Consider the following 16,934-nt stretch of genomic DNA (forward strand, 5'->3'; position numbering starts at 1 on the left):
TACTTCCAACAAACTGTTTAGCCTAACTTTTTGTATGTTACTGTCATTCAATTTGGATAACATCACTGTACACACTTACTGTACACGTCTCTGTTCAGATTCTATTTTTACCTGTTCCCAGATAAACGGCTGACTGAATGAGTCACATTCTGCCCCCTGCTGAATGTTAATCTCTGTCTTAATGAAGATTGAAGTGAGGAACAACTGACACAGATGAGCAGAGGAATGTTGCAGGGTCTGGACACGCAGCCTTCAGTATGACAAAATAGGATAGATTAAAAAGAGGTTAGTAAATGCACACAGATACAAACTCCTTGACTTGAACAGTATGAATGTGCCCTCCTCCTCACCCCGTAGCAGCGAGTCTGTCCTGTGCGCTGTGGGAACTGGGCTCGGGCAGGGCATAGTGGCTCCACAGTTCACTGCAGGCTCTCTTTGCAATGGCATACTGCTCTGTTTGAAATGCTACCTGAGAAAGAAAAAAAAGCCACAACTAGGGGTGGGCAAGTTGGCCATAAAATAATATCCCAATCTATTCACTCACAATCGACAATTAAAAATATTATCATATTTCTTATTTTCGAAATGCCCTCAAATCAGCAGACTTGAAAAAGCCTATGATTCTTTCGCTGTGCTGATAGCTATAAATCATGTTTTTTTAAAAATCAAATCTAATTGTGAGTGGATTGTACTGTAATGAGAAAAATCAGACCTTCCCTGTTTCTCCAGTTTGCCTATATAAGCCTGTGGACAGTTTGTTTAAGTTGTTTAACGCTGCTGGACTGTGGAGTTCTTTGTGAAGGACCAACGTTAGATTTTCCGCAACAGTCCAAAGGATGTGACTTCGGGCACGTTCTACAGTACGTCGTCACAGTGCCTCCTCCACTCAACTAACAGAGAGCAATTACGTAGCTAATGTTTGTTTAGAAATGAAGTCAGCTAACATAGACTAATGACTGACATCCAGCACAACCCAAAATAAGCATCTGAACATATGTGCAAGCACCTGCAAAATGTGTGGTGAGCTGATAAACTAGTACAATGTGTCTACTCGGTATTAGTTTTCACAACTGTGTGGTGTACCTGTGCCAGGTGAGCCCACGTGGACAGCAGAGGTACTGGCATGGATGCCAGCAGTGGGAATGTTGTCCCTCCTATTGTGTCGCCCAGCAGTTTTCCCTGGCTGTCGTAGGCTGCTACAGCAAACACATACTTCTGATTGGGCTCCAGCCCTTCAACTTTCAACACACACTCACCAGATACTGCTGGTACCTTAACACAAATAAAATCAGACCTAATGCACCGGCTCATACAAGACGACAAAAATGTGTCTGATCCTGTTCTGAGAAAGATCAATTGTACCATATTTCCAGTTCCTGGCAGGCTGCAATCTCCAAGACGGACTTTCCAGTTAATTCCCTCAGCTGTACGGCCGCAGAGCTGGTACCAGCACACCTGGAAAGACACAAGTGGAAAGAGAAAAATGAAATGTATAGAGATTGTGATGGATTATTTGCTTCTGGTCAGATTAGTAAATTAAGAACACAATTAAAAGCAAATCTCACTTGTCGCCCCAAGTTATAAGGTGCTGGGACAAAGGTTAAGGAGTGGTCAGTTCTTGAGAGTAGGATGGGAGCAGGTGGAGGGTTTTCTTTTTCCCCCCTCATCTCATTGTCCTTATTTTCAGCTGGAGTCTCAGTGATGGTGGAGATAAACAGCTTTCTCTCCTCCACACCTGCTTTCTCTATAAGGGTGGAGGCCTCCTGGAAAGAGCACAAAGAGAGACCCGTTGAATATTAATTAGACTTCATGATAGCGTGCCTAAATCATCAGTCATCAGTAAAAGTGGCTACATATCCTTTCACTTACAGTATTTATTATGATTAAGCCTTATTTACAGGGTATTGTAAGCACATTATTAATATGTAAACTGATTTTGCATCTCTTTTCATGGTTTACAAGTACACACTGCAGAAAAACATACACATTACAATGATGGTCGAAATGAGATATATCAAGATTTTTTTATATGACATTCATAGTTGTGATAGTGTCTAAAAAAGTGTGACAGTTTGTGCATGTGTAACCTCTAGCAGACTCCTCAGACTGGTTTTGTTGTTGCTGGTATTTGGCTCTGTGCTGCTGAAAACCAGCAAGGCTTTCTGGATCAGGAAAAGAGCTTTAGACACTTTGTTCTTCTTGATCCGATCCAACAGTTTAGACTCCACAACTAGACACAACAGACAAAGTCTCAGAGCAAACCCTCACATTTAGACCCATTATTTGTGACAATTAGGCATGAGCAGAGATTTCAACCCTTGTTAAAAATCAGCAAGTGCACGATCAGGAAATGTCACTATTTTTATCATGTAAAATACAGAAGAAACTCAGTTTAGACAAAAGGCTAATTCATTCTTAATAATAACCAATGAGTACGATTATCAGTGTGCCAGTGGGTCTCACCTGCATTCCGCTGCAGTAACTTGAGGGAAGCCCTGTGGTGGATAATGTTTAGCTCGAGATGAAGGTCTATGGCCAGCAAACATGTGGACTGTGTACTTTGAGAACCTTTAATATCTGATTCTGTGTTTGTGTCAGGTTCTTTTTCCATCTTAGTCAATTCATCTTCTTCATTTTCCTCTTCTGGTGATGTTGGAGAAGATAGGGAGGGAGCCGATGCATCAAGGGGACTAAACTTCTATCAAAACAAGAGCAAAACAGGTTTTAGTAACGCTTAAACACTCATCGTTCATCCTAAAAATAGAGTTGAGATTCTAACTCAGTGCAACACCTGTCTTAGAAGGTTGTTCAATTAATAAATGCCCAACTGAAATCTGACCAGCATCTTTTACAGTGCTGCGTGTTGGAAAGTTAAACTGCCTACCTGCATGAATGCGAAGTCAACGACTGCTGAGCTATCTTGGGGCATCTGTGTAGCTACACCTTTCACCAGCGCTTCAACACCCCAAACCGCCATTTCACACACCTTCTGAAGCAGCTCTGTACTTGAACGCTGTGAGCACATACAAATACACAAATTGCAGAATGGATTTTTCGTTTGCAATACCTGCTTTTATAAACATAATTTAGGATACCCTGACAGATAACACAGCTGTGCATTTAATATTCAAAGCTCAAATATGACATCACTAAAAGAAGGCACACAGTTGAGTATAGTGTTTAGTGCTCTGCATTGTGGCCGCAGTTTTCGATCCGGGTCACGGCAGCAGATGTGATCTTCTGTTGTGTCGTTGTTGTAACATCCTCTGTAACTACCTCTGCCTCCATTTACATCTTTTGAAACTGGACTCCTCTTGATAGGTTTGCTGTGTTAGGCCAATTTCTGTAACCCCTTTAAGGGAAAACAGCTTCCAACCGGTGATAAGCCTAGCTCACATCAAATGCTGTGAGGAATCAGCTCTTCACACGTATCACAACATTTAGGGCTAGTGGTGCAATAGATACCACGTCGGATGACAGATTAAGCGGTTCTTGGTTCGATTCCTGGATAGCTCGATGTAACCTTCAGTTAGTCTTTTCAGAAAAACCTTAAACTAATCACATGCATAAACATCTCAATATACAGAAGTATCATTTGTTGCTATGAATGTAATAGACAATCCATTCACATACCTCAAGAAGAGAAAAATAGCTTGGTTTCACACCATCACCATGAGCTTCACAAGCCGCTAGACATGAAACAAGAGAGTAATGTTACCACACCTACAGTTTGGAAAATTGATATGAGACTTCACTATACCTTAAAACACCGTAGTGATATTCTATAACACCAAATCAAGTACAAAAGATCAATCATATCAGCTGTTCAACAGACTGAAATAGGGCAAATGGTCAAACTTAATTCCACACCTGGGCATTGTGTTTGATCTCTGTGTTCAGCTGCACTCTCTAACAGTATGGCCAATGTGTGGATCATCTCTGCTGTCATTATGCAGTCAACAGTTGCCAGATCACAGGCAATTGCTACCTCACACAGCACAGACAGACACCACAGCCACTGCAAACATTGTTCACAGAAAAAAAAGCGCATACAAATGGTTAAGACTAACCTCGCACTCCAAAGCACTCTGTAACTCCAAAAATCTCAATGTGGAGGAAAAACGTTGCAGTTCTATGTTTGACAATAATGTGCTTAGTCCAAGAAGTTTCAGTAATGCTTACCTTTTTAGATACATACCTTATCATAATCAGCTACTCTCTTGAGGTAGTGTGAATTCTCGAGGTTTCGCACCTGATCCCTCTGCATCACCGACCTCACTTTATCCCACAGAAATAAGACAACATCCAAAACCAGGTTCTCATGTGGCTGCTCCTCCTGCGCAAACATACAAATACAGCAAATGCACAATTAAAACTCCACTGATAAATGTATCTGAACCCTTTGAGGATCGGCCATTGGACAAACACACACACACGGAAACTTACAGGAGCAGAGCCACAAACAGACTTGTCCAGGGTGTCTACAAGGCCAATTAAATCATCACTCATTGCGAAGGAAGACTTGTGTTTGTCTGTTGGAAACATCAAACAACATGATCCCATTGAAATTCAGGGATAACTCAAACCAGTGTTGGATATTTTGTAATCAAGTAACCAAGACATTAAAGCATGAATCATGAAAAACCTCTCCAAGTTCACAGATTGACAGAAAATTACTTGGTTGAGTTTCTTGAAAAGGAATCACAGAGAAGAACCCTAAGCATGATTGCACTATTGCTACCATCAGTTATGTTGTCCTCTCTGGCCTGGCTCCTCTGGGAAGACAGCAGATTGTTGAAGCTATGCAGTAAATCAAGCTCCCGCTCTGCCTTCCTGAATGATTGACCTTCCACACCCTGACGCAGAGAGACACAAAGAGCCACTCAAGATCATTCGGAGACGCAGCACACATTGAGCTGAACAATGAGAACCGTGGTAGATGCTTGTGTGCTACTCACGGACAAAACCTGCCGCATGTCCCCGGCAAGTTTGTTGAATGCTTCTTGCTGTTTGTACTGAACCAACAGCTTCATGAACCTCACCGCAGACACGATGGGTACTTTGTCTTCTCCTACCAACACCGTACATCATATTACTTCGCAAAGATTTTCCAACCATCGCACAGAAAGAAAAAAAAAAACACTTGCTAACACACATCGCACAAATGCTGTACTTGTTTATTGTAATGTAATAGTAAGTATAGTAATGTAAGTAAGGACAAGCAGAACAATGACTAACCGGTGATGGCTAAATCCATTAGAGAAGATGCTGGTGTCAGTGCACAAAGGGACTCACTTGTAGTTGTGACTCCTTCAAACACAGGAACACACAAGCACATTTAAGCTTTTCTCTTAATTGTGCATTTACTGTAACCACATCTGTTGCGTGCTTGCTTTACTAACCAGATAAGATACTGATGCCAGCAGACAGGAGCTCCAGGATCACCTCCTGCAGCTCTGGTTCATCTGGCATCCCTGACTGCAACAGGCATCTGGCGCAGACCCTAAGCGCTTCCAAGATGCCCAAAAACTGGGCAGCCCTGCTGTCAAACAGGTCCATCAGCATTCGCTCTGTTGTCGTACGAGGCCATGGCGCCTGTACAGGAAGGTACATCATTTCAGGTAATGTCACAAGAACATTTACTCACACTCGATTCGAATAATTACTGAAAATTACTATTATTAGAAAAGAGAACTCTTGGGGAGACTTCTGTGAATGCGATAAGGTGAGAAATAAAAATGACAAGAATGAAGGAAAAGTGGTAATGATTAAATTGGTTATACAATATCAAACAAAAAAAATATATAAATCCAATTAAGTTCGGTAAAATAAGGCCTGAAAATAAGAAGATAGAAACAGAGTGTCCATTATACACAGTGAACAGCAGCAATGCAACTTAACAATCATAGAACAACATTATTTATACTATGCATTCTTTCTAAAGTGACAGTACAGTTAAGGGTGATGAGATGTAACACTGAATATGAGGATATGGCTGTAAAGTGGATCTTATTACATTGGGAATGTCCTTCAGGGTGCTTTTGGTTTTGACTCTGAACATGGGTTTGAGTTTCCTTCTGGCCTCAAACACCGCATTCTTAAACACCATGACAGCCAGCTGAAATAAAAGGAAAGAAGAGCACTTTAACACTGTACAGCCAAAACAAAGAACTGTTAACTGTGGAACAGAAATTTAGAAGATTCATCATCAGAAGGCAAATGAAATTTGTATGTGTCTGTATTTATACAAACAGCAGCTATCCAGTGAACACTGAGAGACATAATGAGGCATATATTTGGAAATACAGAATGTGTCTTCTTGTGCAAAGGCACTGTGAATAAGACTTCAAATGGCACATTTCCTGATTAGATGTATAGTTTTTCATAATTTCATTTTGCATATATTATCTTCTCAGCATCCTTTTGATGCTTTTCTCTGCTTTGTTCCTGAAAGATGTGAATGCTCTCTACTCTTAAATGTTATCCCTGTAACAGTATCAACACTATATTTCAAATACATCATATTTTGATCAGAGGATTCCCCTGCCTTGATAGAGGCTTCTTTGTAAGCTCTCTGGGTCTCTCTGGTGGTAGGAACGTCACTCTGCAACTCCATCTGTGCTAGCTCATTGATTTTTCCAAGGGCTCTCCTGGCAAACTCCTGAAAGCATTTGAAGACACACAAACAGGGAAAAGGGCTTTCAGAATAATTTAAAAAATCAGCTTAGTAACCTTTTTAATCAGTTCAATAAGTTGATTACAATACATACAAAACCTCAATCTAAACATAATAAATCAGTCACCAGTATTTCATTTTAACACACTGAAAGCTACACATGAGGAATAGATTATCTAACCTGTGTTTGGGACAGTAATATCTTTATGCAGCTGATTGATAAATTGATCGAGCTTTATTGGGTATTCTCAGCTAATGACAGTTGATAGTCAACAGAAAACTGCAGACAGATCGAGAACAGGTAACAGCTGGTTTTATATGAGATGTCAAGTCAGTTGACATCGCAATGATTGTGTTTTTGTAGGTGTCTGGATGCAGATGACACGTGTCTTTCACCTCTGCCAGCACCGCAGCCTGGTTGTCATAGTAACACTGGCAGACAGCACAGTAGAGGGTGGAAATCCATGGCAGGTACTTTGCAGTCATCAGAGGGATGGAGAGCTCTAAACTAATGCTTGCCCACAGAAGGTACTCCAGTGCCTGGACAGGATAAAAAATGGTAGTATAAAAGGATCATGACACACCCAATTACTGTGTATCTACATTACAAATCACACTGCTGTCTGGTTATATAACATCATGCATTAGCTTAAGAGTTGCATATTATTATCAGTTGAGTCACGATATACCAGAAGGAAGACAAGAAGACAAACAGAAGTGAGTCACTGAAAATTCTCTTTTGAAACCTCAAAGACATTGTCTATCATAGCGAGCACAAACCACATTTACTAGTCTAAAAAAATATATGTTTTAGCAGACCTACCAGTGTCCTACCAGTGTCTTATTATCAAATAATTATCAATTATCATAGTCTGACGCACAACCTCTGTCACATACCATATCTCACCCTCATCTACATTGCCTTTTGCTTTAAAGTGCATCAGACATGACAATCTTTTGTAAAAGCCCTTGAAGATGAACATTCTGTAACAGTTGCAACAACAAACACAACAGTTCAATTCTACATATCATCTGTCTCTAAGTACCTGTGCGCTACAGTTCATGGTCATCAGGTAACGGCAGATAGTGTAGATGTGTAACGAGCCTGATGAAGACGACAAAGTAAAAGAGGAAGACACACAGTAGGAGGTTAGTTCAACAACATAACATCAAATGCACATTATCATTTCTCACCTATATCATCATTTCTCACTTTTCTATTGATACAGCAGATTAACTAATATTCACTAAATCCTGCTCTTCATTAGCCACCATATTTATGGTAATTTTAGGGGGATAATCTAATCACATTAGTCACATCACATTAGTTGTGATCAAGTTAAATTTCCATGTGGAAACTAACCCCATCTTCCTGTCTCACACTTTGACAACTCAACCGATTCTTCCTACATTTTCTGTTAGACAAAAAAACGAATGCTGGACAACATTATTCAAATTTTACTAATGTACCATTATATAATTGCCAGTAGAGGTTCTCATGTCCTTGAAAAGCCTGCATCATGATCCTGATGAAGTTCAGCACGTGCAGCAGTTTACAGAGACCCTTCTGGCTCAAGATGTTGAGCTTTTTTTCCTGCTCAAAAATGCACAGGGCACATCCCTGCATTGCTCGGATCTAAACACAAACAATAACACACACACACACACACACACACACAAGGAACATATTAACGGTGGATATATTAGTCTTCAGGTCCAAACATCTCAACATATCAATGACCTTTCTCTTCATGATGTTACTTCTCAGTAAACTAAAACAGCAAAGTAGCATAGCATGCTGCTCACTTCAGTCAGACTCTGAACAAGGAAGCACATCACACAGACAGACAAACAGCACACAAACACAAACAGTCGGCTACAGTGTACCTTCATGGAAAAGGTATCGTGATCTGTATCAAAACCCTCAGGGAAGAAGCAAGCCATGAAGTGGTTCACATCTGTGATGTCAGTTATTTCAACTGAGTTGAACTGCAGCACGTGGGGACCGTAGCCATGCCAAAGAGCCAGCTGGTAAAACTACAGACGAAGAGGATATGGAAGAAAGCACTTTGATTGTGGGACAGTTTGGCCAGTTCCTCTTGTGAATTTTGCAGGACTAAAAACTAAATTGACCTATGATAGGACCTATAGTCAGGTGCCACACAGTAATCCATGATGTACTCTAAGGAGAGCAAAAATGCACTATGAGACATCACTAAGGGATGAGATTTTGTTAATGCAGAATATAACTGGTAAATTGCAAAAACCCAACAACCAACAGAACAACTACTCTTCAGCCTGACTGATATATCGGTTGGCCAACATTATCAGCTGATATTGACCTATTTGTTAAGCAATATCCACCAATATCAAAATGTTTTGTTACAGATTATAATACAGAAAGGATGCTTGGAGAAATGAAATTACAGATTTATATTCCCAGTGAAGTGCACTATTATCATTTTTGCTGATAAAATTTATTGTTAAATTGTAAAATCTCTTGCCAAGTGTTTGATTACCACGTTTGACATATCAATGCAAAAATCTGTACAATGGCCGATATATCGGAATTTTTGACTCACAAATAGGTATCGGTATCCGCCCCAAAAATGGAGTATGGGTCTGGCTCTACTGATAAGCATATCACTATGTCCAGCAACCGACACTGACTTATACTCACTGATAAAAGGGCTACTGTGATTTACCTCTATCCCACAGAGAAAGTCTGCAATCTGCAACATGCGCTCCTCGTATAACTTCGGAGGCAGTCGATGTTTGTACTTTTTCGATATCTCCACCAGAGCTTTAATCCTTCAAAATGAACATCAAATTAGAAACTGGCTGGTAATGATACATCATAGACACTTGGTGCTCACACTCATTCAAAGTGGATGGACAGTGTAAGGCAGATGTCAAACTTTTTATGTGAAAATGCCAACAATATTAACATCGCACTGTTGTTGCTTATGTTTACATTCACCTTGACACAATATTTTTAAAGTTAAGTGTTTATGTTATGTTATGTTGGACCACCTGCTCCATAGGCTGTGTATCTAACCTATATGGCTTTACTACTATCAGACAGCCCGGACTCTTAACAATAATCTCTCAGGAAACAAAATCTGAAGACTTCTGTTTGCATGTCTGGATGGGAATGGGTGTCCCACATGTTTTATAATCACTAGTCACCAAACTGAGTAGGTCAGTGCTGTGATGGAAAGGTTGAGTTAAAGATGAAATACCTGAGGCCAAATTCAGAGCAAGTTAGCTAAACACCTGCTGGCAGAAGTAAAGCCTGATACACCTTTTAAAATAAGCTAATTGCTCATTAATAGCTTAATAAGTCACACATGTTCTCTTCTGACGTGAGTAGCTGACTGTTTCTCTGACTAGAAGGTTTAGTTTTTAAGGTGAGTAACTTAAACAGCATTAGATTGTGACCTCAGTGACCGTTGGTGCTCCTCACCCTCTGGCATAAGAGCCGTTGTCGTCCTGGCCGGTCGGAGAAGCGACTCGTCTCATCAGTTTCATAAACGACTTAACGTCTCGTTCAAACGTTAAAATAACTGGGTTTCTTTTATGAAGTTTGCCGTAGTATGTGGCCGGTAACTCCATTTTTGCGGTCCTGCTGTAATTTTAGGGAACCAAACGAAGCGTAACGCTCCTTCTGTTACATGTTAACTTCAATCCAACAACAGACTGAGGCCCGTCACCATGGTGACGAGGTTAAACAGACGGGAAGCGCAGCAGCGTCAGCGCTCCCTGACGCACAAGACAACAGCTAGGCACTTAGTGGCTTAAACTGGTGTTAAAACAAATGATTTATCTGCTCGTTGTAGTTTTAAATAATAAAATGACAAATTCGACAGAAACGTCAAAGGAGGAACCAGCCTGTAGTATATCAGTCACAGAATCTGATGGGTCACAGAATTTGGTGCACGCGCATTTTACTCTGTAATGCACTGTAGGTTTTTCATCATTCTGTCTCCTCCCACAAGCTCTTTCCTGTCCCGCCGACAGGAGGGGACACCATGTCAATTAAAAGGGTAAAAAATGTCCCTCTAACTCTTATAATAATCTGTCCTTTGGTGATCATCTTGACCTGTTCATGATGAGCAAGACTATTGGCAGTCCTGCCTTTCCATATCAGGTTCTGTGGGTGATAAATAATGGCACTAAATAAACTGCATCACATGACTCTCACCTGTTCCCACACAGCAACTGGTCGAAGTGACCTCACATTAACCTTACAAAAATATTGGCCTGGTTTCAAAAAGGGCATAAAGATTCTCTTTGTGTCCATTATTGTTCTCTTTGTAAAATGTAATATATGTGAGTTCAGAATGTAATACGCAGTGATTTGCTGACACTGACCAAGGCACACACTAACAAAGGGATGAAAGGAGTAATGGCACTCATTTTTTGTTCAACATCAAGCACTACTTACATGAATTCTTTACAATCACACACAATTTGTCGATGATAAAACAAGTCAGTAATTTTCATTGATTGATATATATATAGGTGTTGGTCTTGCACAATGCCATGGCTTGTTTATTGAGAGAAAGGGTGGAAGGCAGTGGTTGCTTGATGATTCAGCAGAATCTCAGTGCTTGCATCCATCGATCCATCCATTGTCTGTAGCCGCTTATCCTTTACAGGGTCACAGGGGGGCTGGAGCCGATTCCAGCCGTCATGTAATTTGTGAAGTTCCTCTACAGGACAACACGGCTGGGAGGATGAAGCAGAGACAAAAAGAAATCTGGTTGGCCCAACTGTTGTGCACTGTTGTGCAGCGCTTCATATTTTACATGTGAGCTCATAGTAAAATGATACACGCTTTGAGTGTCACCCTAATGCTGTCCCATACAAACTCATCAGTTCCCATTCAAGCTCACATCCAGTCCGCTCACAAACCCAAAGCTGCTGGCACTCGAAGCCCAGTAGGCTAATGCTCTGGCAGCTATTCCTCAAACAAACACATGCACATTCTCACGCAGACACACACACGGATCCAGACAGGGGCATTTCCTGTGGAATGAGTATGGGGGCATCAGCAGTACTCCGAGCCAGTGTCACTTTATGACTGGGAGAAGGGAGAGACAAAGTTGCAGAGAGAGAGGGGGGAGAGAGAGGAGAGAGAGAGAGAGAGAGGAGAGAGAGAGAGAGAGAGAGAGAGAGAGAGAGGCAACCAGTCACAGTCTGCTGAAACAATGGGGGTGATGGAAGGGATAAACATTTGACATCATTGTTCCAGAAAGATCAGCCTGTTGGCAGAGTCTCTGTGTAAGTGTGATGGGAGGTTATGGAGGGGAGGGGGAAGCAGCGGACGCGAACAAAGCCGCGGTCTGGGTGGGACGGAAGGGAAAGGCCTATAAATTCGGCGCAGGAGGACACAGCGGCACCCATCTCAGACCGAACCAAAACCTCCCTCTCCCACCCACTGTTTTTACATCTCCTCCTGGATTCTCATCATGGATATCCCCATCCAGTATCCCTGGTACCGCCGGACCTTCCCACATCGATTCTCTGACTTCCCTTTGGCAGAACCTCTCTCTGATTGGCCACTTATCTGGCCCTTGTCCTGGTCCTTCCCTTGGATGCGCCCTTCGTTCATGCGCTGGTTCAACTGGTTTGACAATGGCCACAGTGAGGTACAGTAAAACTCACCTCTGTCCTGCTTGCTGACAAATGATTATTATTTCTAATACTGCTCATCCTATAATCGGGAAATCTTTGTGAGATTTGTATTTATGATTTTGATTTACTGAGTCAGAGGGGCCACTGAAGAGTATCCTCTTCTACTGAAGTTTCTGTATCATAGACCCTTTTCACAGTAGACAGGGCTCTGGTATTGGGCATGCTCACTCACTGACATGGCTTACATGGACAGTTAAAGGTTCAATATGTAAGAATTGGCCTCCCATGGAAGTCACACTCAAAACAAATAGGGGGCAGTATATCACCAGAGTAACCGCATACTACTGTACACTCTAGCTGCCGTCAGCCAGGCACCAGGCACCATTACCACAGACCGGGACAATACAATGTTTTTTCTTTGTGTGTATGTGTTTTTTTCCTGCAATCGTGTAACAAAATGTGTCAGTATTGTTCCTAACAGCTGTACTGTCTGTGCAGATGCGCACCGAAAAGGATCGCTATGTCATTTATCTGGACGTGAAGCATTTCTCACCCGAAGAGCTGTCCGTCAGCGTCACCGACGAGTTCATCACAATACACGCCAAGCATGAAGAGAGACAGGTCAGAGGAGATTTAGAGATCTGCAGGCCTAACAGTCTCACACACTATTGAATATTTGTGACCGATGTACTGACTCTGTTTCCAGGACGACCACGGCTTCGTGTCCAGGGAGTTTCTGAGGAAGTACAGGCTTCCTGCTGGCGTGACAGGTCCCGATGTCACCTCCTGTCTGTCAGCCGACGGTGTGCTTACAATCACTGCACCTCGGGCATCTGCTGGCACAGAGCGCAGTATCCCAATCGCCTGTGAAGATGGAGCAGGGAAACAGAAAATGTAGAGCGGAGTCTGACGCTCCCTGCACTGTTTCACTACTAACCCTAAGTGCTGCCTGTTTTTATATTTAACCTGTTACAGTTTTGTTGGCATACACAGTAGTGGGGCATACAAGTCTAGATGTCTTTAAGTGCAAGTGCCTTCTAATAAACCAGTATCTAATTCCTAACTCACTTTTATTCTGATGTCTCCGCAAGACAATGGTGCTTTAAAGCCAAAGGCTAACATGTTGAGCCAATCTAACAAAATCTATTTGTCAGTGCATTTAAGTTGTGTAAGGACAAAGTGGGGTTAAGTGCAGGATAAAGAATTAATTTCCCTAACGTGAGCACACAGAATCGATTCTTAAACCCAGCCTCACTGCCAAAAGTATTCACATCACTGCACATGTAATCCTCTTTTGGAAGGCATATGTTATTTAATGTCCGGACTGTACTCAGCTTGCAGTTTTTATGACAGAACTGCTTGCTAATTGAACCCACACTACCTTCAATCACATGCTTACAGGGAAATGCTATAAACGTTCAGGAGGTAAAATTGTCCACAGAAGATGCTCAGAGACCAAAATCGTTGATCTAAAATTTATCAGTAATGTCTGAGTGGGTCTGAGTAAGATGACAATTGTGCTTTGTTTATTCTTTGGGAATAGTTTCTGTATGTGTGAGGAGGTGGAGGAGGAGGAGGAGGAGGGAGTTCTCTGGAGGCATATTCAGTCATTTTTAGCTTGTTCACTAAAAAAAAAACAAAAGCCACCAAAGGACTTGGGACCAGGTGTGTACTCGTTGAGAGGAAGAAAGAGGTTGAATGAGCAGGAGGGAGCATAGTGGACGAGGGAGGAGACTTTTATCATTGGGCTCCCTTTATGCTGGGGAGCAAGGCCTCTGAGCTGCTAAGAAAAGTGTGTGTGAGTGTATGTGAGAGTGGGAGCATTTGTGCTTGTAGATTCAAGAATTGAAGCTCTATCATTCCTTCACATTGGCGACAACTTTCTGGCATATTAACACAGAAACCAACAAATAGAATAAATGATGAAACTCAAAGCCATAGGTGTGCTGCGTGTTCTGTCCATGTCTGTTTTTTTTTTCTTCTTGTTTTCAAAAGGTCTCCACATCACAACCCTACATCTGAGCTGATGAAACAAGCTGCTTTCTTATTCGACTCAAAGGACATAGCTCACCCAAAAATGAAAATTCAGTCATCATCTACTGTTGGAGCTTCACAGTGTTAAGTATTCTCTTAAACAACCGAAATAGATGGTGACTTGTTAAAAAAACAACCACAGAAAATGGCATAAAATATAGGAGTATAGTAAAGTACAGGCTAGGCAGTTCTGATGTGAAGCTCCAGAACTGTTTAGTGGACTAAGAAACTCATTTATCATGCAAAAAAGGTGTTCCCAATACATTCACCAGTGCCACACATGAAGGATAACGTAAAAGCCGCAATTTCCAGTTTAGTCCGCAACATTATGATTTTTTTAAAGGAATGTCATATGATAAATGTTATTTTTTCGGCATTGCAATTTTATTAACTGTAATGAATTTGCAATTTCTTCCATCTTCAAATAAGCACACGATTGGATCATTTGCATATATTCCATCAAACACTACTGCAAAATTCACCTGTTTTATAATGAAGTATAATTCGAATGTGTTTTAATAGTACTTGTTAGTTACATTACTGCATCTGTGATTTTTCTATGCAACAGAAGGTAGAAATCAGGCGATATTGCTTGTTGAACACAATCATATTTCATCTGTGACACACAATCACCTAAAAAAAATCAGTAATTGTTGAACAAAAAGTGTGATTCAGAAAAAAGACATGCGCAACTCATATTTATCTCCTTTTACTACACTTTAACACCCTCTTTGACTCTCTGTCAAATACTTTCAATTCCAGAAAAACAGCCAAATATAGAGCGTTAAGCAGCTATGGTCGGTTCCTTCTTCGGCAGCCTAATAATAGTGAGGAGCTGCTACCCATACCCTCTAAGGTGCAGATTGTTAACAGTGGATACACAAACCTACGTATATATTGTCAACAACGTGTGTACGATCATATGATGCCAACATGTCGCCGACAAGATGGTTGCTCCTTTTTTCAGTTACAGTAGAAGTCCCACTTCTGGAAATAAGAAGAGAGGAAGAATTAGGGGAAAGTGTCACACAGTGCATTCATGTGTGTGGATGTGTGTGTGTTTGTGTGTGTTCACCGTAGTCTTGACTTCAGTGGTGGCTGGCATGAGAGGATGCGTCTCCTCCACTACGCTGCTGGGGAAGTGGCCAATGCGAGCCTCCTGCTGTCCGTAATAGGTGTCTTGGACCTGCAGGTGACGGGTAACAGGTGATAAGGACAAAAGTTAATGACATCATCACTCCTTGGGGTGTTTTGGTTAAGATTGACAGTAGCGTCAAAAATTCAGAAACCCCTAAACTTACATAAGACATTGCAGAAACATACTTGGCTAACACTTATTCTGGCGATTTGCACAGAATACTGCTGCCCCCATAAATGTTCGCTTGGGTTGAGATCAGGCGAAGAAGGACAGATTAGTGGAGAAGGATTCATACCGCAGCAGGATAATATGCCGAAACACACACTGAAGATTTGCAAGAAGTACTGGAAGACCAACAAGTCCTCCTGACTGTCATGGACTTCACTCGACTGTCACCTGACCTCAACCGCGGTGAACATTTATTGGGGCACTTGAAGACTGAGAGAGCCAAGTGTTGTGTGACATCACAAGAAGCTCCATACCAATCATCCATACCGAATACTAAGATACTGTGAAATTCATGTATATTATTCAAAGATTCAACTTTTCACTCAAATTATTAAGCTTATGTTTTCATTTTTAAGGAGTAAATAGTCTCAAATTCCAAACAAATGCAAAATACGAGTTTTGACGAGTGGTCCTTAGACTTTTCGACCCTACTGTATGTCAAACCAATTGTTATTTTCTCCTAATTGGCTTTGTAACTCACACTGCCGGCCCAGAAGAGGTTCCCTCTGTCCTTTAGCATTGCGTAGACATAGATGAGCTGCCCTTGTCTGATGGGGATGAACCTGCAGTCTCCAGGGTAGTAGTCCTGCAGGGCACGAGCTATCAAGATAGGATCTGTGCAGGAATGTAGAGGGAGACTGTGCAAATTAAAAAACACGCAGTTTTAGTTCAGCAGTCACTAGTGGCAAAAACCAGTTGGTGGTTGGGCTACTTACGGCTGCATTCGGAGTCGGCGCAGAGTTTCTTGGCAGAGAGTTTGGGCATCTGCCTTCCAGCATCAGAGGTTGGCAGCAAGAGGCACACTGAGAGAGCGAGCCAGAGCTTGCAATGCATGTCTGGACTGTATGTGAAAAACAACTGATGATCCGGTGGTGGACGTCTTGTGGGCTTTTTGATCCCCTTTTGCCTGTATGTCGTCCCCGAGAAAGGAGGCGTACCAATGGCAGCCTCCTTTTTCTACTTTCCCTACCCCCTCCCTTGCCTCATACATGGGCGCACACAGAGCTCCTTTCAAATAGTTCAGGCAGGTAAACAGGATGGGGCAAGAGGAGGAGGAGGGCCAGATTAGACAGACCCCTGCTTGTGTCCTGACCTTTCCCGTCTCTCTCCATCCCTCACTCTGTGTCACCCCCCAGGACAAACAGCCAAGTGTTGGTCATCAACACATTCCTCAGAGTTGATCTGTGTGTTCTCCTGACTGTGTTCAGCCACTAGATG

General features: G+C 41.9%; 3 protein-coding genes across 7 annotated transcripts in view; 1 reads left to right on the forward strand and 2 right to left on the reverse strand.

The window, feature by feature from the left end:
* cfap54 (cilia and flagella associated 54) overlaps positions 1–10,409 on the reverse strand; it is a 74,610-nt gene extending 64,201 nt beyond the window's left edge. The window contains exons 1-24 of one of the 5 annotated variants that reach the window (XR_003986442.1): positions 10,143–10,409; positions 9,382–9,487; positions 8,564–8,713; positions 8,147–8,312; positions 7,723–7,781; positions 7,073–7,216; positions 6,548–6,661; positions 6,017–6,118; positions 5,403–5,595; positions 5,239–5,310; positions 4,959–5,071; positions 4,742–4,856; positions 4,447–4,532; positions 4,199–4,336; positions 3,871–4,018; positions 3,634–3,689; positions 2,885–3,013; positions 2,464–2,698; positions 2,088–2,230; positions 1,566–1,763; positions 1,363–1,455; positions 1,084–1,272; positions 351–469; positions 112–250 (exon numbers count right to left, since the gene is read on the reverse strand). Coding sequence is in view for 4 of the 5 variants with exons in the window: in XM_030438170.1 (XP_030294030.1) it covers positions 112–250; positions 351–469; positions 1,084–1,272; positions 1,363–1,455; positions 1,566–1,763; positions 2,088–2,230; positions 2,464–2,698; positions 2,885–3,013; positions 3,634–3,689; positions 3,871–4,018; positions 4,199–4,336; positions 4,447–4,532; positions 4,742–4,856; positions 4,959–5,071; positions 5,239–5,310; positions 5,403–5,595; positions 6,017–6,118; positions 6,548–6,661; positions 7,073–7,216; positions 7,723–7,781; positions 8,147–8,312; positions 8,564–8,713; positions 9,382–9,487; positions 10,143–10,291 (3,156 nt within the window). In the remaining variant the exon portion in view is untranslated. The remainder of the gene's footprint in view (positions 1–111; positions 251–350; positions 470–1,083; positions 1,273–1,362; positions 1,456–1,565; positions 1,764–2,087; positions 2,231–2,463; positions 2,699–2,884; positions 3,014–3,633; positions 3,690–3,870; positions 4,019–4,198; positions 4,337–4,446; positions 4,533–4,741; positions 4,857–4,958; positions 5,072–5,238; positions 5,311–5,402; positions 5,596–6,016; positions 6,119–6,547; positions 6,662–7,072; positions 7,217–7,722; positions 7,782–8,146; positions 8,313–8,563; positions 8,714–9,381; positions 9,488–10,142) is intronic. The other 4 variants (XM_030438171.1, XM_030438170.1, XM_030438169.1 and 1 more) reach the window with 4 other exon arrangements.
* A 1,574-nt stretch (positions 10,410–11,983) lies between these two features.
* LOC115593886 (alpha-crystallin A chain-like) lies at positions 11,984–14,250 on the forward strand. The gene is made up of 3 exons (XM_030437561.1): positions 11,984–12,330; positions 12,815–12,937; positions 13,023–14,250. The coding sequence occupies exons 1-3, from the start codon at positions 12,151–12,153 to the stop codon at positions 13,212–13,214; spliced, it is 495 nt and encodes a 164-aa protein (XP_030293421.1). The 5' UTR covers positions 11,984–12,150; the 3' UTR covers positions 13,215–14,250.
* A 462-nt stretch (positions 14,251–14,712) lies between these two features.
* Positions 14,713–16,853, reverse strand: mia (MIA SH3 domain containing). Its single transcript, XM_030437563.1, has 4 exons — positions 16,433–16,853; positions 16,198–16,331; positions 15,426–15,536; positions 14,713–15,337 (listed from the first exon to the last, which is right to left on the reverse strand). The coding sequence occupies exons 1-4, from the start codon at positions 16,548–16,550 to the stop codon at positions 15,314–15,316; spliced, it is 387 nt and encodes a 128-aa protein (XP_030293423.1). The 5' UTR covers positions 16,551–16,853; the 3' UTR covers positions 14,713–15,313.
* Positions 16,854–16,934: the final 81 nt, after the last annotated feature.

Source organism: Sparus aurata, chromosome 13, assembly GCF_900880675.1.
Source record: "Sparus aurata chromosome 13, fSpaAur1.1, whole genome shotgun sequence".
Classification (NCBI taxonomy): Eukaryota; Metazoa; Chordata; class Actinopteri; order Spariformes; family Sparidae; genus Sparus; species Sparus aurata.

What these genes read in the sequence shown, in the direction of transcription:
- mia (XM_030437563.1), bottom strand. Translation starts at nt 16,550, where the DNA reads ATGCATTGCAAGCTCTGGCTCGCTCTCTCAGTGTGCCTCTTGCTGCCA. An exon ending in CGCCGACTCCGAATGCAGCC is followed by an intron (nt 16,332 to 16,432) that starts GTAAGTAGCCCA and finishes ATTCCTGCACAG; the next exon opens with ATCCTATCTTGATAGCTCGT. An exon ending in CCACTGAAGTCAAGACTACG is followed by an intron (nt 15,338 to 15,425) that starts GTGAACACACAC and finishes TCTTATTTCCAG; the next exon opens with AAGTGGGACTTCTACTGTAA.
- LOC115593886 (XM_030437561.1), top strand. Translation starts at nt 12,151, where the DNA reads ATGGATATCCCCATCCAGTATCCCTGGTACCGCCGGACCTTCCCACAT. An exon ending in TTGACAATGGCCACAGTGAG is followed by an intron (nt 12,331 to 12,814) that starts GTACAGTAAAAC and finishes CTGTCTGTGCAG; the next exon opens with ATGCGCACCGAAAAGGATCG. An exon ending in CCAAGCATGAAGAGAGACAG is followed by an intron (nt 12,938 to 13,022) that starts GTCAGAGGAGAT and finishes CTCTGTTTCCAG; the next exon opens with GACGACCACGGCTTCGTGTC.